This window comes from Aulostomus chinensis, chromosome 10 (genome assembly GCF_037954235.1).
Source record: "Aulostomus chinensis isolate RoL2024-O1b breed Wild chromosome 10, RoL_Achi_v1.0, whole genome shotgun sequence".
Taxonomy (NCBI): domain Eukaryota; kingdom Metazoa; phylum Chordata; class Actinopteri; order Syngnathiformes; family Aulostomidae; genus Aulostomus; species Aulostomus chinensis.
The window spans coordinates 19,239,594-19,267,253 of NC_141329.1; the positions used below are offsets into that span (position 1 = coordinate 19,239,594).

The window sequence follows — 27,660 nt, forward strand, 5'->3', positions numbered from 1 at the left end:
CGCCACCAGCTGGTCTTTCTGGGTAAACTTCCAGAGGCTAACTGGCTCATTGGTCTTTTATTTAGCCTCGTAATTTTTCCGTTTCAATTATCGAATTACTTTAATAATGAAAACATTCATGTTTCAAGGACATTATATAATCTAATTTCGCTGCAATATTGTATAGACTTAATCACATTCACACACATGCACACAAACACATTTAAACTCTTGAATTAAACTCTAAAAATGCCTTAATAAAGTTTACTGTAAATATGTTATGAGTAAAAAAGAGCTGTTCCGAGGTTTAAACATAATGTAAAAATGACACCTTTGTTGAATACAGATAAAAAGAAGTATTACTTCAGGAAAGTATCAAATATTTCATCTCTTTTATTGGCTGTTAACCACCATGTAGTCTGTAAAGCCCTCATTTTGGTAAACTATGAAGACAAGGTTTTCTAGCTTCATTTTTTATTTTTTAAAGTAAATAACTCATTGTGTTGTGCATGTTTGCTTTACATGTTTAATTTTTTTGGGCCATTTGTCTCTCTTGCTTTTATTTTTGACAGCACTGTTGATATTTGTATGTGGAGAACACTAAGTGGATATATAGATGACCAAGTGTTGGATGATCAGACACATTATCTCACTTCAGTAATTCAGCTGAGGTTTATGTGCCTGCTCCGGCCACAAGATGTCACTATATATTGAGGCTAGATGTGCCAGTTTCTCAAAAACTCACTTTTAGAACAGTAAACTTATCATGTTGCCCCATATTAACTGGACCATCTTGTCTTTGCAAAGCAGGGTAGACAGCTCATTTTCATTTGCTTCAGACTTTGTTTAAAGGTTGAAATATTGATCCATTTTGACAAGTCAAACAGTTCTTAACCCCCAGAAGATTTGTGTGTCAATACACTGGTTGTCAGTTGAGGTAAGTTTGTGATTGTTCTGTTTATCATGCTGCTGAGGAACTTGCCAAATCATAAAACTGATTGAGTCCGGCCTTGAGCTAGGTCATGATGTTACACCTGAGGGGAGCAAACATAAACTGAACTCCTGTCAACACTTGATGACATCTCTATCTTCAAAAGAATATATTTAGTTTGAACATTAAAGTTCTTAGAGAATCCTTTTGTCTAAAAGTAAACGTTCGAATTTGTGACGTCCTAGGGATCACAGCAGGTGTAGCCGGGGTCATACAAATGCAGTAGCATGAATGTTTGTGTGTATGTGTGTGTGTGTGTGAGACTGAGTGTATGCTCTGTTTCCTATATTTCCTCCTGAGCAGGGTGGTGACAGGAAGCCTATGTACATTTCCAGCCAGTCGCTGTTGTTCAGGCCATAGGTCACATTTGTCACATCCATTTACTCATTAACTGTCTTGGCTGCGACCTTGCAGTTACTTTACACTGCCCCGACTCATAAACGCCTTCCTCCCACACACTGTCTCTGAGCTGATCTTTTAAACATATGCCAGACGTACGTGCATGGAAGGAGTTTGATAGTTGCTCATTGATATATAGTAGCCTCTTTTAAAAAAAAAAAATGTAGAATTAGAAATTTTACGTTGGTGCTCATCAGTTTATTATAAAGAACTCAAAAAGCAACAGGTGGCTTCTGTTTAAACTTGTGTTTTAGTCTTAACTTTCCAACATTTTTCACAACCACAGATGTCAATTTCTCAAGGAACTGAATCAGATCAACTGGATATAGTTATATGTCTGAAGACATTTTGCTCCATATCCAAGTGGCTTCATCAGTTGGTGCTGTTCCCATGGACAGGTCTGAAGGTTAGGTTAGCTCCTTAGACAGTTGGTCATTTTTATTTTTTTCCCTGGCAATGACTGGATCATTGTTTGGAAATGTGTCAGATGCACAGAGAATGAGAGTGAAAGTCCTTTGTCCTGTGATGACTGAATTGGAAAAGCTATGACCCACATGGTCCGTCATGAAATATCATCCCCTGGGCCCCAAATAATAATGTCATAACACAGACATCCACATTTGTGCTTGTGAGGATTTTTGTAGCCATCGGGCATTCCTTATACCCTTTTCCAACTCGCCTTAAGCGAACTATTACCTTTAATTGAACCTGGACGGAAGTCATCTGGGGAAGTCGTGACACTCCACAACATCCTCACTTTCTAAAAATATCCTCAACATGTTGATTTAACACAAAAAATGTCCTCACACATGTACACAGAATGCTAAGTCAATGAAATGTCCTCTGATATAACAAGACATTGCATTGATTTAAATTCTCTCCTTAAAGATTTAACCCAACTTTAGCTTTCCCTACAAATTGAATGGTTCACATGATGTCACCTTTTTTTGTCGGGGGTATTACCTTCTGTATATAAGATTTCTAAGCATTTCACCACAGCAAAAGTGATACAGCATATATATCATATATTATATTATATATTTATCTGACCTTTACATACATCGTCTTTGTCATCTTTTTCTTCTGATGTTTTCCTCTTGATACTGTCATTGTTTGATAATATTTTTTCCCCAAAATTTCTTGCGCTTTTTGTGTTCTTGCCTTTTTATTTATTTTTGATATTTTTGAAGGAAATCAAGTGGAATTCCTGATGGGTAAAGGTGATTAGTAAATCAGGAAAAACAGCAAACAACAACAACTACAAAAAAGTTAAGAAAATGAAGTCAACAATTAGCCAAGATAAAGACCAAAACAACACAAAATACATCTAAAAGTTACAATAAACTGTTTAAAATAAGTTATTGATATCAATTTATTGACTAGTGATGCTTTATCAAATTTATTATGTTTTCATGTGAATGTTTGTGAAAGGCACCTTAACACATGGACATACTGTATCTGGCACGAGTCCCCGCTGACCAAAATACTTTCAAATGTGGGTCCGTAATTTACTGACAATAAACTTGAAAGATCAGAAAATTAAAAGGTTAAGATCAAAATTAATATTAAAACCCTCCCCAATAAAAAGTTCTGTATTGCAACACTTTTCCAAATCATGACTGCTGCTGAAATTTCCCTAGGACAAGACATTTAGGCGAAACCTGTGAGCTAGAAATATCAATATTTAAATATGTATATAAAAATGACAACCTGAGAATAGTTTTTGTTGCTGCTCGCTCATGAAATATCTGGAATATGGTTTATATAATCTAAAACGTGCACTATGCTCTGAGGGCAACAAAGTTAGAGTGTGGATGATTTATGATGATAGACGATAATTAATTTCAATAGAGTTGGTAAATGCACTTTTATTACAATCCACATGTGCGGGTTGCACCAAATGGAAGGTGAGTTGAACAAACAGAGCCAAGTAATACAGTGATATTCTCAGACTGAACCACAGTACAAAAAAAGAGCATCAATATGTACAATATATTTATGTACAAAAAAGTTGAGTTGTTTTTTTTTTACATGCGGGTATGAAAAAAAATCATACAACTTTGACAAACTGTAGTAGTACAGAGACAATACAGGCAACAGTGTATAGTTTAAAAATCCCTTCTCAGGTCAGGAGTGTGTTTCTTCCTTCATTGACAGTACATTTTCACTTACACACATACAGAAACACACACACACACACACACACACACACACACACACACACACACACACACACACACACACACACTCAACCACAAGTACAAATACACTAAAAGTGTTGAAGTCCAACTGAAATCATACGAAATTATCCTTCTTTGTTGTAACGATAATGTATTCACATTATATAAATACGCCGTTTATAGTGTTGTGTTACCAAGGTGAAGAAAAAAAGGAGTTTGTCCAAGTGAATGTTTGTGAGGAGCAGGATGAGAGACGTTTGTCGATGCTGGTGAATTAGATCAGAGGATGTATTTAACAGACTGTGGTTTGGTTGTGTAGCAGTTGGCTGTCTTTTTTTATACATCAAAAAAACAAAAAAATCAATTCTGGTTTGTGATATTTTCCTAAAAGCTGTTGAACACATTCGCTTAAGATGACGAATAAAATCATTTAATTTCAGCTGGACTTCAAATAAACATCCATTCATTGATCTCTCAGTCACCTGAAATGGAGATGGTGGTGTGAATGCCAATCAGACAACTGATTAATTTCCCTCTTTTACAGTATCTCAGGCACTCCAAGGTAAGTCTTTAAATATCCAGAGTCAGCAGTGAGACACCGTGTGCCTGCTGCTTCTCGTAGTCACACTCAGTCATCAAAGTAGGCTCAAAGACGACACAGTATGACTCTCGCTTAGTAGCCTTCGCTCCTCAGGTGTCTCCCAATAACCAGGTGAGCCCATAAAGGTTGCACAGGCCCTGCTTTCATAACAGCAACACAGACACAGTGCTACAAACTGGACCCTGTGAGCGAGAGAGTGCGAAGGACGCAAAATAAAATAAGACAAAACTCATCAGAGGGTTCAAAGGTCAGACCTCTAGTTCCTGGTTGTCTGTGTAATGGAAACGGTTCAACTTCTCCCTCTCCCGGTTGGAGATGTCCAGTTTGTGGGCCTGTGCTGGCTTCAGTGCTGGTGAGGGTTGTGATGGGGCTGGGGAGGGTGGCAGGGTCAGTTCAATCTCCTCGTAGCAATGTGGGACGGGGGCAGGAGCTGGTGTTTGCATAAATGGGGCAGCGGGAGGCAGAAGGGGCACAGGACGGTCCACGTTTCTTATGAGGTTGACAAACTCCCTCTGGTTGTTGATGCCTTCTTCCTGTGGGACGGCCTGCTGCTTTTTCCTCTTTTGATGGAGGTGGGAGAGGATGAAGGCACAGGCAGCGCAGCCACAGACCGTCACCAAAGCCAGGACACCCACCAGCACCATGTAGAAACTGATGCTCCCATGTGTTGTGTCTGATATGGCACCTAGAGGTGAGACAGGTGGGATGAAGACAAACCTTCATAAAGACTTAGGCCTGTTTTAAAACTCCCATCCCTCTTACCTGGACAGTGTGGACCAATGCAGGGATTTCTGAGGCTCAGACACTCGTTACCATAGTAACCCTCAGGACAGGCACATGTGTACCTGCCATCTGAGCTGTGACAGGGAGCCCCCTGTTGGCAGGGGTTGGGATTGCACAGATCCAGTTTCACCTGCAATAAATTTGACATAATTATTCACAGATCACCTTGTAAAACCAAAGTTATATTGCAGTACAGACTTCAGATACAAAGAATGTACATATGAAACATTAAATGAGGGAGTATTTACCACCCTGTTACCAGGATATATTGATATACTGAAGTAACTCTTCAAGGTATTGGATGGTATTAGATTTGCTACTAAAAAAACATGAAAAGTATTTTGGGACCTACACTTGTTGTCCATCATTTTAAGAGCCAGACAAACAGATCAATTCTCTTCTCCCCTCTCCAGACAGCTTAATGCTAGTTAGCTTAGCTGTAATGCATAATAGTGCTGGAGTAAAAGTGTTGCAGAAAGCTGTCTCAAATCATCACATTCACTTTTCTACAAATGGTCTTTGCATTCATTATTAGAAAAAACCTTGTGCTGAACATTCGAAAGAAAAAATGTTGAAAATTCCAAGATGTTGTTATTCTAACAGCTAGGCTACACTGATGGCACAATAAAAGTTATATTTCCAATGAAGAGAGCCTGAGAATTATATAATTTATATATAATTTCAATGTGAAAGAACTTGGGTTTAGTGGAGCAAATAAAGCCTCAACAGAAGATCTAGAAAGGCTTCCCAACCTCACAGAAGATTCCTGAATATCCTATGGGACAATTGCAGGTGACAGTCTGTTCATCCTTCTCCACACACTGTCCTCCATGCAGACAGGGGGCGCTCTCACACGGTCTTGGGCTAATTTGGCAGTGTTTCCCCGAGAAGCCATGAGGGCACAAGCATCTGGACCCAGATATCTGCTCCTAAGAGAAACAGTAAAACCTGCTTAATGATGATAAAACACATTTATCTGTAATTTATGTGTATTTAGCCTGTTAAGGGTGTAAAATTTGCTGGAGAATAAGCAAAGTCAAATTTAAGACTTAAAAGCAGCTCAGCAAAGACTCACCTCACAATGTCCACCATTCAGGCACAAGCCCTGGCAGCTACTGTTCCCTAGAAACCAGATAAGCCAGAAAGATATTAATCTGTCACACAGACTTGTATCTTCTGCATCTCTGATATAAAAACAATTAACAACATGAAAGAAGAGTGACAGGCATGTTGTTGTGTGAGCACCTATCGTTTCACTGTGTAACCACAACGCCACAGTGTCCCATTAGAAAAGAGTGCCAAGAAATAATGAACAAAATCAACATTTTTGTTTGTTTATCTTTCAGGTCCTTTGTATTTCCTTTCCTGTGAAAGATGATCGATTCAGCTGAATACTTGGATACTCACTAATGTCACAGTTTGGCCCTGTCCATCCAGGAAGGCAGTCACACAGGTACCCACCAATCAGGTTGCGACAAGACCGAGCATGGACACATATATTTGTTTCACATTCATTGGTGTCTGAAGGAAAAGAAATTAACAAAGGAAGCATGGGTTATGGTTTATCGATATAATAGTTCAGACTCAATCAATAGATAGGAACTGACTGGTTTCAATTACTTCATCTAAACGTGTTCCCACCTCCAATTTATGCATCATTACAATTGTATACATTGAAGTGATCACCACCACATTATTGTATCAGTTGGAATTAGAATGCACATAGTCATGTAACTTTCCAATAAAAAGGCGATATATTCAGTTATTATGGACCTGTGCTGTTGAACCTCTTGCTTTTGTTTTTTAACCCATGATGTAAATCAGTGTGCCATTAGACCATCCACCACCAAATCACAACTCACCTCAGCTCTTGATTTCTCCTACGTGTAACCTCCTCCTCTTTTGAAGTATTGGGATCTAGTTTTTGAGGTATTGTTTAAAATGTGATTTTTGTGGAAAAACCTAGTCTATTTTCTAAGTGGAGGGGTGCAATGGCCCTAAGCACATAAGGGCATAATTTAGATTTATTGCATAAAACACTCAGATTTACCTCAAACACAAACACAGACACTCATCTCGGGGCAGAAGTCACTGAGGCAGTGAAACAACTCCACGGTGGCAGAGCTCCAGGGTTGAGATCCACCCTGGGCATCTCAAGGCTCTGGATGTTGTAGGGATGTCTTGGTTGACACGTGTCTGCAACATTGCGTGGTTATCGGGGGCAGTGCCTTTGGAGTGGCAGACTGGGGTGGTGGTCCCCATCTTTAAGAAAGGGGACCAGAGGGTGTGTTCCAACTATTGAAGGATCACACTCCTCAGCCTTCCTGGAAAGGTCTACACCTGGGTACTGTAGAGGAGGGTCAGGGCAATAGTCAAACCTCAGATTGAGGAGGAACAATGTGGTTTTCACCCCGTCCATGGAACCATGGATCAGCTCTTCACCCTCGCTAGGGTGCTGGAAGGGGAATGGGAGATTGCCCAACCAGTCTACCTGTGCTTTGTGGATTTGGAGAAGGCTTATGACCGTGTTCCCAGGAGCACTCTGTGGGTGGTACTCCGGGAATAAGGGGTGGCTGGTCCCTTACAAAAGGCCATTCAGTCTCTCTACCAGAGGAATGAGAGTCTGGTTTGCCTTGTTTGCCCTTTGCAGTAAGTCAGACTTGTTCCCAGTGAGGGTTGGACTCCACCAAGGCTGCCCTTTGTCACCGGTTCTGTTCATAACTTTTAGGGACAGAATTTCTAGGCACAGCAGGGTGGTGCAGGGGGTCGAATTTGATGGAGGATGGCGTCTCTGCTTTTTGCAGATGATGTGGTCCTCTTAGCTCCATCAAACCACGACCTCCTGCTCTTGCTTGGGTCGCAGTTCGCAGGCAGTCAGAATGTGAAGTGGCAGGGATGAGAATCAGCACCTCCAAGTCTGAGGCCATGGTCCTCAGCCAGAAAAGGGTGGCCTGCCCACTCCAGGTCGGGGGGGAGGTCCTGCCAGAGGTGGAGGAGTCTAAGTATCTCGGGATCTTGTTCACAAGTGAGGGTAGGATGGGGGCAGCATCCACAGTGATGCGGGTGCTAAACTCGTCCGTAGTGGAAAAAAGGGAGCTTAGTCAAAAGGCGAGGCTCTCGATTTACCAGTCAATCTATGTTCCAACCCTCGTCTATGGTCATGAGCTTTGGGTAATGACCTTAAGAACAAGATCACGAATACAAGCGGCCGAAATGAGTTTCCTCCGCAGGGTGGCTGGGCTCTCCCTTAGAGACAGGGTGAGAAGCTTGGACGTCCAGGAGAGACTCAGAGTAGAGCCACTGCTCCTCCATGTTGACAGGAGTCAGTTGAGGTGGTTTGGGCATCTGGTGAGGATGCCTCCTGGACGCCTTCCTTGGGAGGTATTCCGTGCATGTCCGACCGGGAGGAGGCCTTGGGGCTGACCCAGGACACGCTGGAGGGATTATATCTCTCAGCTGGCCTGGGAACACCTCAGGATTCCCCTGGAAAAGCTGGTGGAAGTGGCTGGGGAGAGGACAGTCTGAGCTTCCTTGCTGAGGCTGCTGACCCCGCAACCCAGACCCGAATAAGTGGAGGACAATGAAGACGAAGACGAAGATACGAATGAAAGCAAGAGGCAGTCTAATTGATGGCAACATTCTTCAGTAAAAGGCACTATTCTTTAACACTTGTTTTTGGGGATTAAGAACATGAAATCAACGAGCGCAGATGTTCCCCTAATAAACCCAACATATCAGTCTAATCCTGTTGCCAAGCTCACAGAATGTACAGCAATAATTAAATGATAGAAATGAGATGAAGGTGGCATAAAACTCTTCAACTAGATTAAATCCCATAAAACTACTCAACATAATCCTGGGTGTTTCCTACTGAGGCCCAGCAATATTTGGCCACCACAACTCAGACAGATATGTTTCACAATTCATCCAAAGACAAACTTATGGTTGGAGAATCTTTTCTGCAAAGATCCTCCTGCTGTGACGTTTTGTGTGTGTGTGTGTGTGTGTGTGTGTGTGTGTGTGTGTGTGTGCGTGTGTGTGTGTGTGTGTGCGTGTGTGTGTGCGTGTGTGTGTGTGTGTGTGTGTGTGTGCGCATGCTTATATGTGTGGGTGTGTTTTTGTGTGTTCCCACCATCTCATTCATGGAAGCCTGGAGGCCTGAGGGAGAGGCTCTGATAGCCGAGGAGAAGGATTAGAAAGAAACGCTGAATGAATAAAGAGGAAGTAGTCTGTCAGTTTCAGGTAATCTAAGCCTGTTACTATCACCAAACCCTAACAATTTAACACCAGTGTGTGTGTGTGTGTGTGTGTGTGTGTGTGTGTGTGTGTGTGTGTGTGTGTGTGTGTTATCCATAGCGACAGCCGGAGGATTGTTCCTGATTCGCAAGAGGAGGTTGGCTAATAAGAGAGTGAAACTGATAGAAAGTATTACTGCCTTTCATCATTTGGGCCTTTACTGATTTTTTTTGTGTGTTGTGTCCATTATGTTTGAAAATTGTATGTGTATGTTTGTTTTTAGCAAGTAACTGACCTTTGATGTGGAACTATGAGAGATTATCAAGTGTCAGAGTGATTTATCACTACAACAGATGAGTGGGAGAACCTGTCATACTGAAATATGTCACTGTTTTGTATTTACAACCCCCGAGCCTCTATACGTGTTTATAGAATGTATAGTGTGTGTGTGTGTGTGTGTGTGTGTGTGTGTGTGTGTGTGTGTGACCTGACTATCACACTATCCAACAGATGTGACCCTAGGGGAGTCTATTTGTCACTATGAAAGAATGCAGAGCAGACAGTGCATTTGAGGAATACTGATTCTCCTCCACAATGGGTTGATGGGAGAATTGACAAGCCGCCAGCATTTTCTGCTTCTTTAACTTAAATGCATATCTCAGATCAAATGGAATGCACAGGCATTGCCATCCATTGAAAGCACTTTCAGCTTGGAATGAGACTGAAACATTAAGCGTTTGAAAATAATCCTATTATTCTGTTTCTTCATTAGGAAAGGCTAATATCATCTTAAATGCAACTTGTATGAAAATCCTGGTTCGAATATTCCCTCCACTACCAACCATCAGACCTGAAATATCTACTACAACAGCACAGCAACAAACCCCACGTCACTGGGGTCCATGCCACTTGATTGACCACATAAGCTTTTCTCCCCATCTGTAACTTCTAAGCATTCATGTGCTGTAGAAATCAACTGCTTTTTTGGAACAAAATATGGCAGCAAATACCAGCAATTACAAAGAAATTCACATTGAATGCATCAGCAAGGACTGAATTTTCTGAATAAATTGCTAATTTTGGTTGAGTAATGTTAGAAAAACAAAAGTAAAAAAAGTAACATGCCCAACACAGCTTACTTTTTACATCAGTCCCTCAGCTGTAACAATTTTTTGATTCAAAAAATGCCCAAAAAATTAAATGCTGTATTTGTATAGGTGTTTTGTGAAATTAAAAAAAGTATTGATACATTTAATCCAGAGAGTAAACTCGGTAGTTGATTAATAATGGAAAATTAATAAGCAAATGCTGATCGATTAAAGCATTAAGTCATTTTTCCACACATCGCACACTGAACATGTTTGGCTTTCAGACTCCTGACGGACAAATTGAGGCTCTTGATGTGTCACCTTGATTTCTGGGGAGCTAAAATCTATTTAATCAAAAACTATTCATTATCAGTCTTTAACTGAACAGTAAAGCATTATATTTGTAAGTTGCTGTTCTAACGGTGTCTGCTTTTGGCAAAATATTGTGTTACATTGTAGGGATTTATACAACATATGATTATAACTTTTGGTTTATTTTGATAGGAGACCTGTAATCGTCAGAGTTTTGATGGATATAGAATTTTAATCTTTGATAGCAACTATAGACTAACATTAACATCCTTATATAAGAATAACACATGCGGTTCTCATGAAGTCATGCCAGGTTTAACTGTGACCCACTGACCCAGCTGGCATGTCCTGCCGCTCCAGCCAGGTGGGCAGAGGCAACGGTACCCTCCAGGAACCTCCTGACACGTTGCCCCACGTCCGCAGGGGCTTCTGTCACACTGCTTCACCGCTGTGGAGAGACGAAATGAATATTGTATGTGAGCTACTGGTCTGTGTAATGAGAATATGTGTGTGGGAATATGAAAGAAACATTGAGTGCCACCATATGGACATGTGATCTGAACTGTGGAGCATTGGTATGCGGATGCTTTGCCAACCTGTTTTCATTTCTTTTCTGCTGCTCTGGTTCTTGTGCAAACAGTGATAAACGCAATCATCTGCAGCACATACAAGGCTGACGCCTCCCATCTCTCCGAGAGAGCAAATTGAAATCAAGTAAAGGATGATAGGTTAAATAGAAAAAAGGAAATGAGGTGCCATGTTCTGCTCATCTGAGAGGGACTGTGAGGAAATATGATGAAGTGCACAGACAGACAGAGAGAGAAAGACACTCGGTTAAGTGGTTAACCGTGTATAACTAAAGAATATGCATGATAAATCTGTGCAGTAGTGCCATCATAACATTTCCCACACATATCTCTGTGGTTAACTTCTTTCAGTCAAGAGCTCTCTGTCTCTCTCATAACCATTTTTTTTGTCACTTACATTACCCTACAGAACAACCGCTTTTCCGTTGATGTGACCCTGACTCCAACTCAGACTGAGCTTAGCAACAGCTCTTCCAAAACTAGACAGAGATTTCATAACAAAGCCTTTAATTTATATATATACATATACATATACATATACATACAGTATATATATAAATCTAGTCTGAGAACAGAGTTGTGTTGTGGTTATGGTTGTCAGTCCTGCAAGCCTGACAATCCTCTGTCTGTCTGTCTGTCTGTCTGTCTGTCTGTCTGTCTGTCTGTCTCTGTCTCTCTCTCTCTCTCTTTGCATTCCCTGGAGAGCCCAATAACACACCCAGACAGTGAAATAGACAGCCATTCGAGCAACAAACAAAACCGGACTAACAAAAGCAAAAATAAACCAACATCTGTTTGTCTTTCTGCTCTGTTCCTCCTCTCTTGGATGTGTTTACATGCCAGCAACTGACCTGCAATGCTGTTTATCTCGATGGTGGCGAGCGCAGAGGATGTGGAACACCACTTGTTTACACTCATAGCTCTGACATGATGAAATAACCTGTATGATTCCATCTCATCTGCAGCGACGCACACAAAACAGGAGCTCACACCTCCAATAGACACACACAGATTGACGTCACCTAAGTCAACGTGGTTCTTACACAGCCAAAACATGTTTGACCTTTAATGGAGGATATTCTAACATGTGGGGCTGCTGTAGGATTGGTAATAAAGAAGAGATCAAAGGGGTTCCGTCAACCTGAATCACTGTGCTATTTTCATACGGGGTCATCAGTATGGTGTGCTTGAATTTATTTGACTTCTGAATAATTTTAAACTTAAATGTTACTTCACTTATCATGACAAGTCCCTCTCTGATACAAAAAAGTGCTGTCAATGATCTGTGTGGCTCCAGAGAGGCTTTCTGAAAAATAATCCTGTCATCCAGGCATGTATTCTTTGTTGTTCATGACATCAGAATCAGTCTGGGGTTAAGGTTTTATTTTTGTCAGTGTGGACGGAAGAAATCCAGGGGGAGTTGGGAACCAGAGATGGGGAGTAGAAATAAAGTGTTACCGTACTTAACCCTAGAACACTAATATTAATGTGATAAAATATAATTTTCATCAAAATATATCAAAGTACAATACTGTTTGCCAAATTGAAGTACACTTTTTTTTAAAATTTCCCAATATGCAATGTTGCATAAAATGAAAAAAGGTATCATGGGTGACCCTATAAAAAGGCTCTAAAACGAGAACCCCCCCCCCCCCCCCCCCCAAAAAAGCTGGGAGCTCATCCATGAAAATCACATGACAAGAATTGTGTGGGTGAAAATCACCCGATGTTAGTATTCTGGGGGAGAGTAGAGTTTTCAGGTTTCTGCTCTTATTTATTTTTCTGAATGGTTATTTTAGTTCTAATGTATCCCAGAAAAATAATCAGTTGTTTTTATTTTGTATCACTGTCACAAAAGACAATCCCTTGGTGCATCCATTAGCGTCTATCTACCAGTGCTCTCCACTCTGTGAGAGGTTTCAGTGGAGGCGCTGACATTGAAAACGCAACCGCACACTGGAAGAAAAGCTCATGTATATTAGTTTTCACAATGTAGAGATTTATTTCATCTATATATAAAAGAAAGCCTCTACAGACTTTAATTTATATGAATATAAAGTGAGATTCAGGTGCACAAAAGGAGACAGCAGAAATGTCCTTGAATGGGCTACTGTATACTTTTACACATTGAGACATTTCGGTGAATCAGTACCTCTACTTTTACCAGGGGCTTATCTTACACGAATATCTGTAAATATAAGCTAAGAATGTGTATACTTTTCCACCTCTGCCGGGAACTAATCCTTTAAGCTGCTCTACCACCTGAGTTACAATCTCATCTGTCTGCTTGTGACTCACTGCCAACAGTGGTGGAACCTTAATCTACCTCATCTGGGTTTAGACAACGTCTCAACATGACCTACAAGGGTCAGGAGCCAGATAACAAACTTTTGATTCACCTTTGTTAAAAAACAGCTAATCAGAGTAAATCCATGCAGCTGTCTCCAAGTCTCCATTTCAGTTTGTTGCTTCCGTTGGCAAAGAAAATAAATGTGTACCAAAAAACAACAACAACAGCACTAACGCATGCACACACACACAAATCTAGAGAGCCAGCAGGCTCACTGATTGCTGTTAGTACTGTTTGGGTTTTGCTCATTTAGCTTCCACTGTCAGATTGATGAAGTCATTTACTGGCTTTAATCCAACAATATCTAATCGCAGATAATCTCACACAACCATTTAGCTGTTTCATTATTTATTTGTTTGTGTGTGTGCGTGTGTGCGTGTGTGTGTGTGAGACAATCACCATCTGCACAGGTGTGTCCGGTCCAGCTGCTGGTGCAGATGCAGCTGAAGCCTGTTGGGTCTTCCACACAGGTGGCACCGTTCACACACGGGGAAGACAAACATGCATGTTCCACTGATGAGAGGGAGGAGAGGGAGGATGTAATGAAGACTGTGGCAGAGCAGCAGAAAATAAAAGTGTTTCCAATCAACTTGGCTGATTAGACCTCTTGTCAGGTGGAAGGCAGGTGATGTGAAGCAACAAAACCAATTGAGAGAAAATCAGTAAGGAATAATGAGTAGGTATTTTTTTTACAGTTGTGCAACCACTGAATTTGTAGTTTTAATACAAATTTTTCTTCTCTTGATCCATCCATCCATCCATTGTGTATAAAGCTTATCTGTTGAGGGTCGCGGGAGGGCTGGCTGGGGCCTATCCCAGCTGCCTTCAGGCGTGAGGCGGGGTTCACTTTTGTACGCAATTGATTTTGCAAACATAAAAGAAAATCAGATGCTGGTAATAGTTGCATGACATTATAGCCGATTTATGGACCAAAAAACAATGTAAGGGAAAAAGAACAAATTAAACAAAGGAGCGTTATACATATGCACTGTTTATTTTGTTGGCAAAGTGACCTCATGGTGACAAGTATAGTAATGTCTTAGCTTATATCAAACATTAATGTAAATGGCACATGATGAACATGTGAACAGTTTAAGGAGCAGGGCAGCTGGGTGGTCTCTGATTTCGTTCATGGGCTCATAACTTTCTTTCATTTCATTTAACAGTTTTACCACCAACTCTTCATTAAAGACATTTTCCTTTACATCTCTGTACATCTCTCCCTTCTTTCATATCTGCTACCTCTCTTACTGACAGACAGCATTCAAATAAACTAAAAAACATATTCCTTACATCAGCAGTTCACACGGTGACGCCACCATCACTCACCAATGTCACAGTTGCGTCCTTTGAAACCTTCTTGGCACTCACACTGGTACTCGTTCGGCTCTGTGTTGATGCAGGTGCCGCCATTCTTACAGGGCTGGTGAGTCCCACAGTAGTTCAAGTCTGAAACACAGAACATGAGTTTACAATTCAGTTAAGAGCAGAGAAATAATCTGCACACCAGAACAAATACCGGGCTGTGTTCCAAATCTGGCCTTCCAACCCGCATTTAAAGTTTTCCCGTTGAGACAACATCCTCTCTTTTACAACTCTTTACAAGTCTATATCAGATTTTTAAAAAATGGCTCACGGAAGTGAAACGGAACATGACCTTGTGACTTCTAACACTGACAAGATTATTAACACAAATAAAACACACAACTATAAACGAAGAAGACCTCTTTATATCATAACACTGTGCTCTTTTCCTTACTACCGAGAAAAGAAATAAACAAATGTTTTGAAAAAATTAGCTTGTGTTGTTGTCATGCCTGTAGAATGTCGACACCCCCCCACCCCCCATTAAATGGTGCTGCCAAATGTGGCCTTTGGATGAACCTAGTTGCTGACTCCTGCTGGACCTCTACAGGAAATCAAAGACAAACGAAGGAGGACAGATGGATACAGATGCTTCAGTTTGACTTTGAAGAGCAGCCCCACCCCCCAACAAACAGACACACACACACACACACACACACACACACACACACACACACACACACACACACACACACACACACACACACAAAGTATGTCAGCATGCTAGCCAATAGCTGCGGGGCCAGTTGTCTCCAGTAACGAGACTGATTGAAGTTTTTAGTAATGATCTCTGTCAGTTTGAGCTGAGGTTCCCCACCTAAGTACAAGCCCAACCCTCACTGTACCCATGGGTATCACCTTGCCTCTGCACAATACAACGTCCCGTAGGCACTCTTTAAGGTCCTGGATCCCACCATCCACCACTGACACTTTGGCGGAGTGAGATACAGGGTACATGCTTCCTCTCACCTCTCTCCCCTTCTTTTGTTTTTCTGTTTCTCCATTTGTATGTGTTTGGTTACATCTGGATGTGGGTCTTCTTGGTGTTTTTCCTGCCATTCTGCCTGCACATCTGAGTCAGGTCATATCCACTACGAGGTGCAGCAGCACGTATTCACTACCTGTTCTTCACTCAACACCTTACCAGATCATCTGTTAGCTAGTCTCTAAATTTACTTTTTAGAATAAGTTTTTTTTTGTGTGTGCTCCCATGTCTGTGTCCCAGGCTCACCATTACCTTCCTTGTCCAGCTCTCCCTTATTTTTGTGTGTGTGCACGTGTGTGCGCATGTGCGTGCGTGCGTGTGTGTGCGTGCGTGTGTGTGTGTGTGTATTCTTGGATCTGTAACCTGCAAACTGTCTGACTGTAATAAATTCTATAGTGGAACTATCCTGGGTCAAGTTCTACTTTTGGGTCCAGAATTAATATTGAATATAGCAACAGACTACCCGAAAAATGTTGAGAGGACCTTTGTAGCGGAACATTTAAAGAGACCATCACGAGCCCTTGAGGCAGCAGAGCCTTATTTATCTAGTACAGGATAACAGTACAACATGCCTGAGAGGGTGTGTTTTTCCAGATACATGCTGTACTATTTCTCGAAATTAGCAATGGAAGTTTCTTCCTGTTCAAACTGAGTGCTATAAAAATAAAAAGGGATATTCTTTTGTTCCCCACACAAGACGCAATGATAGCGGTCTGTTATAGGACACACTCAACGCATAAACTTCATTCACTTTAATGTGCTGTCTGTTTACTGACGACTAGAATTAAACATGCTCAATCTTGTGATTTTTTTAATGACACTTTCAGGTCATAAACCATGATTCAGCAACAGAGGTGTGTTCTAAATAAAGGAAACATATCTGACCTTTATCACACAGAAGTCCTCCCCAGTTGATATCACACACACACTGCCAGGGTTCCGTACAGCTTCCATACACACAGCCAGGAAATGTCACACATTGGTCACACAGCGACCCCGTCCAACCGTAATGACATCTGCAGGAGGAAGTTGAGAGCAGAGACGTATTTTAAACTCACTACACTCTGTGCTTTGAAATGTTGACAGTTATGAAACAGCTAAAGTGAGGTTAAATATTCTAACTCACTTGCACTCTCCAGGTACAGTACAGGAGCCGTGGGCCTGGTGACACCCCTGCCGACACACTGCTGTGGAGATAACACACACCACACCACACGCGCGCGCGCGCACACACACACACACACACACACATTAGACACAAACTATGATTACAATAATTTCGTTCTCATCTCATTCGCTGCCAGAAAAACATTAAAAAGCAAAAAAACATCACATAAACACACCCAAACACACACACACACAAACACACACACATGCAGACACACACACACATGCAGACACACACACACACACACACACACACACACACACACACACACACACAGGCAAACAAGGCTGTATAATACAAAGGAAATAATGTAGATGGAATAGGTATTTCCGACCAGACAAACTATGAAATTGATGGAAGGATGCTTCCATTTTAGTTTAACAGTCAGTGAGTTCAATATTTTACTTAGAAATTCAGGCTATTCAACATAAGAGGGAAAAGTCCCTAAATTTCGCCACAATCAAGAACCTGTAAAGGGGTGATGGTAAGACCCCTGGCTAATTTTTCAGACATCCTGCTTCTCTGCAGCCCAATCAGTGACCTGCTGAGGAGGAAGTCAGATGAGGAGAGACAGGGGTGCGGTGGGCATGGCTGCAGGATGTCCTAAAACTAGCTGTGTCCTTCAGGGTTTCCATGGTTTCCACTCTGGTTTCCTCTATTCATTTTGATCATTGCAACTTGATGGCAGTGCTCTGAGGTCACAGAGGGAGGTCATATCCAGCTGATGAGTCACAGACAGACAGAGAAAAATTCCCCAAAAATGTCCAGTGAAGCCACCTGATATGTGTTTACAGACACAGGGATGCTGACATTATCTGAGTTTTGAATGAATTCATGTATGCACTTTATATCTGATTGTTGATTTGACTTTGTCAGAACCATCCAAGCATGACAGGTTTTCTGTTTGACTCCATGAGTGAAGGTGTTGTCTTTGTTGGTGGAGGAGTACAGTAGGGTTCCGAGGAGATAACCCATTCATTATGGTGGCAGATTAGTCATAGCACCACCTGGTAGGTGCAGGACAGGAAGTGATATTCGTAACAAAATGCACTCACTCATCAGTCTGTTCCTTCATGCCAAATCTACATATGATCAGGTTTCCTGGGATTGTCTCACATTAATATGCGCTGGGGTGCAAGGGCCTGCTAATCACTGCTTCTTTTACATCGGGTTACCCTGGTGGACCTATGTGCTCTCTGAGTGGCCTCTAGTTTTCATGTAGTTTCAAAATGCTTTTTGACCACATATAGAAGACAAGAACACATTCATGGAAATATATGAAAAAGACTTTTTACAATTCATACATAGAAAAAAATGAATACAGAATTTAAATACATATAAGATCTGTGGGGAAATGTAATATTATCTAAACACTCTCTCACCTTCTTTACACTCTGGTCCTGTCCAGCCATCCATGCAGACCTTGGAGCCACTGGGGTCGCAGCTGAAGTGACCGACAAAGTCATCACGGGCCCGGCAGAACTTGTTGCAGAAAGGTCCGTAGTAATTGGAGTCGCAGCGAAAGCGAAGGCGGTACTCCAGGCTGAAAGTTCGTCCATGATGACGGTAACTCTGCCACTGTTCACCAGGATTCAACATGGAGGAGACGAGGACACGCTCGATCAACTGACCTGAGGGATTTGAAAAAAAGACATCGATAAACATTTATAGTTTACAGTTTTACACCAGTACAGTTTACAGTTGAGGCGTGATTACAAGTGAAGACAAAGGACACATACAGAGGACAAGTGAAAGGGGATCAGGGTCTGAGGGTGAGAGGGTGAGAGGGTGGCCTGAACACCAGATGAGGCTGCAGGGCAGTGCTGGGCCAGCGGCTCAGCTGCTCCTAACCCCCAGAGGGGATTTCCCAGGGACACTGGCATCCCCAACTGCGTTACAATGCCCCGACAGGGTATTAACACACACAAAGCACAGAGACTTTGTGTGGGTGTTTGTGTGTGTGTGTGTGTGTGTGTGTGTATCTAAGAGATAGTGGCTTTGTAAAGGAAAAGATTGCAAGATAGCGATGCAGAAAGAGAATTTGTTTGATGGAGAGGCATAGGAGTGTACAATGTGTGTGTGTGTGTGTGTGTGTGTGTGTGTGTGTGTGGTGTGTGTGTGTGTGTGTGTGTGTGTCTGTGTGTACCCTAATAGCTGCCTCCCCTCCTCTTTGGCTCCTGTTTGACGCATGCGTGCACACACATGCACACACACACACACACACATATACACACTCATACACACACACACACACGCACACTAATATGTGCCCCTGTTTTCATTCCTTTGTGCCAAAGCACGGTGAGCTCATCTCTCCATCAGGAATGGGCGGTGTGTGTGTGTGTGTGTGTGTGTGTGTGTGTGTCTGTGCGTGTGTGTGTGTGTGTTTCAGAGAGGTCTGAGGAAGGGAACGAGCAGATTCTGAGTGCCCTGTGCACTATCTTCATTTTTTTTCTTTTGTTGCAGCTATATGCTAAAATTATTTAAAACTATTTTCCCCTCAGTCAACACTCAAAGTTGATACAGTAAAACCAGAAAAGTAACACTGACATTGGTATTCAGACTGTTTCCTCTGTACTAAGATGAGCCATCTTTGGCAGCAATTACAGCTTCAGGATTTCTTGGTATAAGGAAACAATCTTGCAAGTCCGGATTTAGGGATTTTCTGCCATTTTCCCCTGAAGATCCTTTCAAGCTCTGTCAGGTAGGATGTAGACCATCCATGGGCCGCCAAGAGGTTTCGACTGGGTTCGTGTCAGGTCAAGTTAAGCCCCTCTGTTGTCTTGGCTGCACGGTCAGGGTCAATGTTCTATTGGAAGGTGAACCAGTTTGAGTTGGGAGCAATTTTTCATTAAGTATGTTTTTATCCTCTGTTCTCCCTAAATCCTGTCCAGTCCCCCTGTCCCTGCTGCCCAAAAACACCCTCACAGGATGATGGAACCTCCATACTTCACTGTTGGGATGGTCAAATGATGAGCATTACCTGATCAGAACCGAGGTCAAACGCTAAAATATAATCTGGGAATGTTGCTTTTTGTAAAATTCTGAGCAGCTTTTTTTTTTTCCACATCTTTCACTCTACATGCTGCCATTAAATCCAGATCAGAGTTCTTCAGTGAGGGTTCCTCCCATCTCCACACTGGATCTCAAGATTAACATTCTGTTCTTGGCCAGGTGACCAGCTTAGAGTTATGGAGGTAAATGTTGTTAATGTATTTTGGGTAGCCTGCCCCAGAAATGCCTCAAAGCAATCCTGCGCCTGATATCTGTCTCTTTGATCTCATATCTTTTGACTCTGCTATCAGCCGAACACCTTAAATCAACAGGTCCAATGAATTACATTTGCAATGGGGAGTAGAAACATCCCAAAGTCACGGCAATAATGGTCCGTCCAAATGTAAATGTGACGTTTAAAACGTTCCTTTTGAATACATATGCAAAAAATGTACAAAATCAAGTTTTTGCTTCGTAGTTATGGGGTGTTGTTTGTAGTTGAGTGAGAGAAAAAATATTTACATGATTTTAGCAGGTTACAGCATGACAAACTCTAAATACTTGGAACATGTTGGTTAAATCTTCACACTTGTGAAATGCATTGTGGGGTTTTCATTAAATTTTTCTTAGGCAAGTCAAAGTGCTAAATTCATCATCACCATTTCTCTGCCAGATAAAAGGGATTGAAGACGAGAAGAGAGTAGAAGCATAACTAGATTATCATCCCAAGCAGCAGGAGAGGTGTATAACAGTCTGATGTGATTAGATGAGATGGCTCAATATCAAGTGAGGGGAAGAGGGAGACTGACAGAGTGAAGCTCAAATATTGGATGGTGAAAAACAGCCGGCGGGAGCTGCTTTTGAAATAATATTTTATAGAAAAGCTAACATAGTCTGAGCTGCAGAGGCATGGGGATTGTGTCTGCAGGTAGCATGGACACTTAAATCTCTCTCTGTGGCCTCTGGTGATTGTCCCCCTGCTGCCTGGTATTAACGGTGAAGTGCTCGCCTTTGACAGCGGCTGAGAGAACGCAGCAGGAGAGAGAAAACATCTCCTTCAACTCGCTGTTTCATATCATCCGAGCCAAGAAATCAATGCACAAACAGATCAGACCTATATTGTTTGTCCCTCTGGTATTTGATGTGCAGTATGTAGGTATTTCTGGGGGTAGTTGTATTTCTGTTTTGGTTTTGATGCTATTGTGTGAACTTACACTAACAAGTGTCAAAACATCTGACTTTAATTTTAGTGTCAGTCACTTTCCTATTATTAAAATCTCACTCTCTACGGCAGTGGCGGCAGTTTTGTGGCTGTGAGCGATGCGTCGATACAGTTTAGACGAGCAAACACAGCTCAGAGTACTTAAAAATGGAGACAAAAACTGATTCGGTCATTTCAAGTTCATCAAAGTTCCCTTGAGCTTTCCTTCAGGTGTGAGCAGATGATTGAACACCAATGCATTCAAGGCCCCAAAAGGACGTCAGTCAATACATTGATGTCGGCCCCTGATGTCTCCCTAGTTGCACATCACCACTTCACTCTACCGAGCTGTCCTGATCCCTACTCCACCTCCTCTGCCACTCTAGGGAGCACCATGAAGCTCAGATGCTTCCTCAGTCACATGTGGAGTCACTGAGGTTCACCAGGAGGTTGTTGCACATGGGAGGATCACACTTTTCCCCACAGTTCACATGTTAATCCCCCCAAAATGTAATGTACTCCTACTTGGCCGATGCCTAACCCCTCGACCAAATTCGACTGACAGAAAAAATGAGGTAATTACACTACGGAAAGGTGCAGTGTCTCTCAAAACAGTTTAACATTTGTGGTAACTTCTGAATTCCAAGTAAAACTGCCGTAATTTATATTCTTTTTTTTGGAAAGCTCATGGCTTTGTTTCTGAACTGTAATGCAAGGAAACAACAAACATAAAAACGTCTTTTTTTTAGCCTATCGGCTCTGAAAGATAATAAACCTGAAGTATCTTGTTTCCGACTTGCATTCCCTTTTGTAGGCCTATGCTTTATGCTAATGACTTATTCATATGCATGAAGGGCCCTAAAAAGATGGCACTGCAATCTCACGCAGTTGGAAAAACAGCATGAAAACTTCAATACCTCTTTTTTTCTCACTTTCAGTATCTCTGCAGTTGCTGCTCTGCACTTTTGTTGTCTATTATGCAGCCACGGCCACAGAGACTTTACGGAGCTTGATATCAAAAACAATACAAATGAGGACACACATTCTAATTACCCTGAGCTGCCCTTAAATAGTCCATACACATTAATATTTTCTTTAAACATAACTCAGTCAAGGTCATAGTGTATTCAAAGAGCATAATGTTTCTTCATTATTCCCAAGGACTGTTGGGAGGTACAGTCGTCCTCCGTAATCCTCTCTGATTAGCAGCAGGGCTCTGTAAGTCCATTCAGACTGCAGCAGTCTCCTGTGTTTGGGTTGAGCTAAGCTGCCAGCCTGGTGAAAGGCTTTAAACCCAATGTAAGGGCTGTCAGGAGCTCAGGTGAAAACGGAAGACAATTCAAACAAGATGTAAGAGCAACGCTGGAGGGCAGAGGGAAGGAGAGAGATGGAGGAAGGCAGGAGGGATGGAAACAGGATCTTTGGTACAGTTTCCAGTCTCTCATTATCTCAGCCATCTTTTGGATGAAGCTGTGGTCCCTCCGCTGGCTGAGAGGGAGGATGGGGAGATGAAAGGGAAAGGCTGTGTGGCATGACAGGAATGAGGAAGGCATAGCAACATCTGTCCCAGTGTGTGTGTGTGTGTGTGTGTGTGTGTGTGTTGTACTTTTTATAGCATGCAGCTCACATTCTCTGTCATGGAGCTTTTCCTGATTATGAGGAGAAACAACAAGCAGACGAGCAGGAAATTAAAGGGTCTGGATGAAAGACCCCCTAAACTCGTGTGATCACAGACATTAGGACACAAAGGATATTTTTTACATGTTAAACCACAAAAATTAGCAAACAAGCACTCTGACTTTTTTACTTCTAAGAACATGTTGCTTGATGAGAACCTTCCTTACGGATATGAGCTTGCATTCTCTCTTATGTCACTTGTCTGAGACAAAATGTAATTTTTGTTTATTATAATTTCAGTCAACCTTCACAGCAGGGTTCTAGTTATAATCTGAGCTTTGTGGGGGTCTTGAAAGTTACAAATGTTACAAACATGGCTAAAGGAATGCTTTACATGAGAAAGAGAAAGAGAAAGGTCACTGCTCATTACATCACATCACGCACGCACGCACGCACATAGACACGCACGCACATAGACACGCACGTACGCACGACTTGGTGATAGAACCAGAATGAACCAGACCAGACAACAGAACACCCTAACTATTGTTCTGATGTTCGGAAACATCGGCCAAGTGATAATCAACCCAGGCCAATCATTTCGTTGTTGTTGTTATTTCTATCTATGAATAAATACAACCTAAACAAAGGAAGCAAAAGACACAATAGCCCTGTAAAAAATTCAATACCATCCTTTTAAGAGATCCTCAGGGGGCTGCTGTCCTGCAGCCTGTTATCAAGTTAGCATTATTTTGTTATATACTCCTTCACCACTGGACACACCCGGGTGCATCTGTTGCATCAAGTTCAACAATACCAAAGTAGTCAACACAGCAGGAAGAATTAAAGGGTGTCAAAATAGCAGCTGAGATTCCTCTCTTAGGCTTGTAAAAGCAGCACGGAGGACTGTGGTGGTGTGTCTGCTGTTTTATATTTTATATTCCAGTTTGGTTTTTAAAACTGAGTGAACGGTGTTAGAGTATGCCACTGCTTGAGTGGACACAGGTTGAATTTGTGGCTTAGACGACAAAATGTAGCAAGAGTTTCCAGCGGCAGTTAGGAGCTTTCATTGCCTCCGTGTTGATTGTTGATAGTTGAGCCCCATCCCCATGTCACATATGGGTTTGAGATTCGTGGTGCCAGAAACAGGCTTCTTATTACCATGTTCACCTAGGCTTTGCATCTGCGGCAGACCTGAGAGGTTAATCTCATTGTACCTGCATATAGAGACAGTAAAGGCATTCTGATTCTGATCCTGATTCTGATTCTGAGTGCTCCATCGTTGAATTAACCTGTTCCTAATGCAGCCAAAAGCTGGCATTTTAGCCCAGTAGGAAAGGAGTTTTAATACAAATACTCACTGCATTGAAAAAGTGTATCTTTTGTTATTAAAAGTGTCTGTTTGTCATGTTAATACACACATAGTAATACCCCCCCCCCACACACACACACACACCGACAAACAGCTTTACCTGATTCTAATGTGCCATTGTCATAGTCCAGAGCCTCCAACACCAGAGAGAAGGATTTCTGTGGAGACAATAATCACAATGAGACAAAAACATTGCATTTTAAGTACAATAGCACATAAATCAACAGAGCTAGCTATTGTGTTCTGCAGTTGATGGTGGAATATGTCATCATGTTTTTGAATTAAAAAATCAAGTCCATGCATAGAAAAGTATGAATTCATGATCCAGCTGTCAGGTCGCGGATATTTCCCAGCATTTATGGTTGACCACTTCCAGACCATGTATACAAATCAGAGAGCCTTTAAATATAGTACTTCTCTGATTTTGTGACATCTCCAACATTCCTCGTGTTGGAAATGAAGAGAAGTTGATCAAATACCAATCCTTGTTTATATGATTTTTTCCCCAAAAGAGGTTACTATTTTCAGAGCGGTGAATAAAGAATGACTGCAAGTAAACCTATGAAAAACTTCAAAAAAATATGTAGTATAAATATAATTTGTGCTCTAAATAGATCAAAATGGTGCCGACATAGATTTAAAGCACAACTAGAAACCGTGAACTTGACCTCTGACCACCTGAATCTTTTCAAATCATCCTTGAGTGGGCATTTATGCCAAATTTGATGAAATTCCCTCAAGTTATTCCTGAAATATCACATTAATGGGAATGGGATGGATGGACATAAAACCCCAAAACATAATGCCTCCCGCCTACAGCTGTCACTGCCATAGACACACAAATTGAAAAACTGTTTTCTCAGTGTCACAATTTCTGTGACATTGTTACAAAAGCGCGCGCACGCACACACACACACGCGCAAACGCGCACACACACACACAAACACACACAGTTTAGTCCAAATTGTATTTCCACTTTGGCATCCATTCATTCGTTGTCCTCCATCCTGCAAATTGAGGCAATTTTGTCTCTACAACCACAACTATTTTCTTTGTAGCAGGAAGTTGGTGGTTTTTGCTCAATCAAATCATTTCACAGTCTTAAAGAGCCATTTGCCTTCATCTGCTCCCATTTGCCCCATGTTTTCACAACTCCTATGTGTCACTGAATGAATTCAACCTGTATAAATGATAGAATTATGTGCTCTTGAAATGCGATTGGCTCAATAATGCATTTAAAAGGTGTGTGTTTCTGTCTTTGCCCTAAGCCTTAAAACAAAAAAACAGGGCAAGAATCAGAAGTAATTTACTGCCTGGAAAAGACAAGAAAACATCAACCTGCAGCCTAGCAAAGAGAAATAGGAGAAATAAGGAAGCATCAGAGGCAACAGAGGATACCCAGAATCCCTTGTTCAATTTAATCAACGATCCATGGACTGAGCCTGGTGCTTTACTGTGTCATTCTGTAGTCTTTACAGCATGTACTGTGAGGTGTTACTTCAGGGAGGATGGAGCAGTTTGATGAGGCTGTCAACTGGACTTCATCTAGATATTTATTAAAATTCATAGCCTGATGTAGAAATTATTCATCCTATAAGCAGCAGACGCAGGACTGGACATCTTCAAATAGTGACTTTGAGCTTGTGTCACACTCTAGAGAAAACAGAGGACAGGACATTTTTTCTTCCATCTTTCTTTTTTCTGATGCATTCGTTCATACTATATATAATCAATGAATAATTTTAGACTAACATTTTCTCGTACAACTCTCACTTCCTTCATCTTCCACCATGCAAATCGCTCCTCTTTGTGCATTGTGTAAGCTTTCTCCTAAAGGGCTAAATAGATGTATAGTCACGTCTTTGTTGTGAGAGCCAGAAGAGGAATGAGTGGGGTGAGAGGAGGGGAAGAGAAAGAGATCGGAAGCAGGTGATGGTTGCAGGAGATGAGTGAGTTGTGAGGTGAAAGGGAGCTAGCTTTGGAGGGAGGTTAAGTGCAGGAGGTCCACAGCACAGTGAGAGGCAAAAATAGGTGGCATGCAAGCAACAATATGAAGGACTGCAAGGAAGGGGCAAAATGTTAGAGGGGTGAAAATTGCTGCGGCAGAAAAGACTGAGTCAGGGATTTACTTTGAAGTTCATCCACCTGAATTGTAACAGAGGAGGAGATGGACTACACAGAGGTGAAGAAAAGGTGAGCTGGGTAATTGTGGAGGAGGAGAATGGAAGTGAGAGAAGAGAATTACATGGGGAGCCTGCAAAGAGAAAAGGGCATATGAAGGTAGAGGAGAAAATCAACAGCGGGAAAATACCGTGGGATCATTTTTAAAGCTCCCAGAGTTTGTCAGTTACATGAAGAAAGAGAACAAAGAGTTCAGAGGGCAGTGGAACAAATAGATGAAGAGAATGACAAGCTTACAGCAGATGACAAGCACAGGAGATAAGAAAAGATAATAAAAAGAAGATAAGGAAAGAAAAAAGGAAGAAGAAAGGGAATTGAGGGCGTGCGTTTGCACATGCTCATGCGCGCGCACACACACACACACACACACACACACACACACACACACACACACACACACACACACACACACACACACACACCTTAAAAGTCATGGTGCTAATGAGATGTGCTGGGTGGCCGAAGCCTCTCAGCATGTTCATTACAGATAGCAGGTGTTGTAGCCCACAAATGGACCACACAGAGTCATTAAAACTCATGACAGAATTCATGATTTATATTTTAACCCTGCAAAGATCCTGCAGTTGAATATATTAAAATAATTTGTCTCAGTGGTGGTAGGAATACTCTGGTTCTTTAACGAACAGAGCACTGAAATAAAGAGGCCAATTTGAGGTAATGTATTCAACATTTTTACATATCAGGGAAATTGACCTCAACTGTAAAAGTGAAAGAGCTGAGAAGCCCTGAAAAGATTCCATAATGCAAAATGAAATGCTGCACAAACATGTATTTGTTAAATTTTCTGTTCTGTTTTACACGTTACAAAATTGTACCATGTTTTTATCTGTCTTACTGTGAAGAAGTAAAAAAACGTATTGATCTTGGACGCTTTTATCACCAGCCAAAGGAAGACGAACTGATGATTCATGTTTTTAATGAGTACTTTACAATGTATCATGTGTCGTTATACATGTAAATCATAATCTAAAAAGCTAAGAGATCTAGCTTTAAAGGTACTATGTGTAACATTGGCTAATTGCTCAGTTCATTCTTTCATAAATTATGCTCCAAACAAATGGGGGGGGGGGGGGGGGGAGTAGCAGTTCAACTTCAAATAGTAAATCACTACTGAAGTCATATACTTTGAATTTCCGATCATCAGTAATCTAAAATGTAACTACTAGCAGGGCAAGGATATAAAAAATTGGACCAAACTGATGAAACTGGGGGGAGCTGTTCAAGACAACATTGCTATTTTATCATCTTCA

The 27,660-nt window shown here is 41.6% G+C and overlaps 1 protein-coding gene across 1 annotated transcript in view; it reads right to left on the reverse strand.

Moving 5' to 3' along the window:
- Window positions 1-3,236: 3,236 nt before the first annotated feature.
- LOC147254750 (uncharacterized) overlaps window positions 3,237-27,660 on the reverse strand; it is a 46,151-nt gene continuing 21,727 nt past the window's right edge. The window contains exons 3-14 of the mRNA XM_086215194.1: window positions 24,309-24,366; window positions 18,407-18,655; window positions 16,983-17,043; window positions 16,742-16,872; window positions 14,836-14,955; window positions 13,906-14,019; window positions 10,904-11,017; window positions 6,341-6,454; window positions 6,009-6,055; window positions 5,686-5,862; window positions 4,913-5,063; window positions 3,237-4,835 (exon numbers count right to left, since the gene is read on the reverse strand). Coding sequence (XP_086071320.1) covers window positions 4,399-4,835; window positions 4,913-5,063; window positions 5,686-5,862; window positions 6,009-6,055; window positions 6,341-6,454; window positions 10,904-11,017; window positions 13,906-14,019; window positions 14,836-14,955; window positions 16,742-16,872; window positions 16,983-17,043; window positions 18,407-18,655; window positions 24,309-24,366 — 1,773 coding nt within the window. The 3' untranslated portion in view covers window positions 3,237-4,398. The remainder of the gene's footprint in view (window positions 4,836-4,912; window positions 5,064-5,685; window positions 5,863-6,008; window positions 6,056-6,340; window positions 6,455-10,903; window positions 11,018-13,905; window positions 14,020-14,835; window positions 14,956-16,741; window positions 16,873-16,982; window positions 17,044-18,406; window positions 18,656-24,308; window positions 24,367-27,660) is intronic.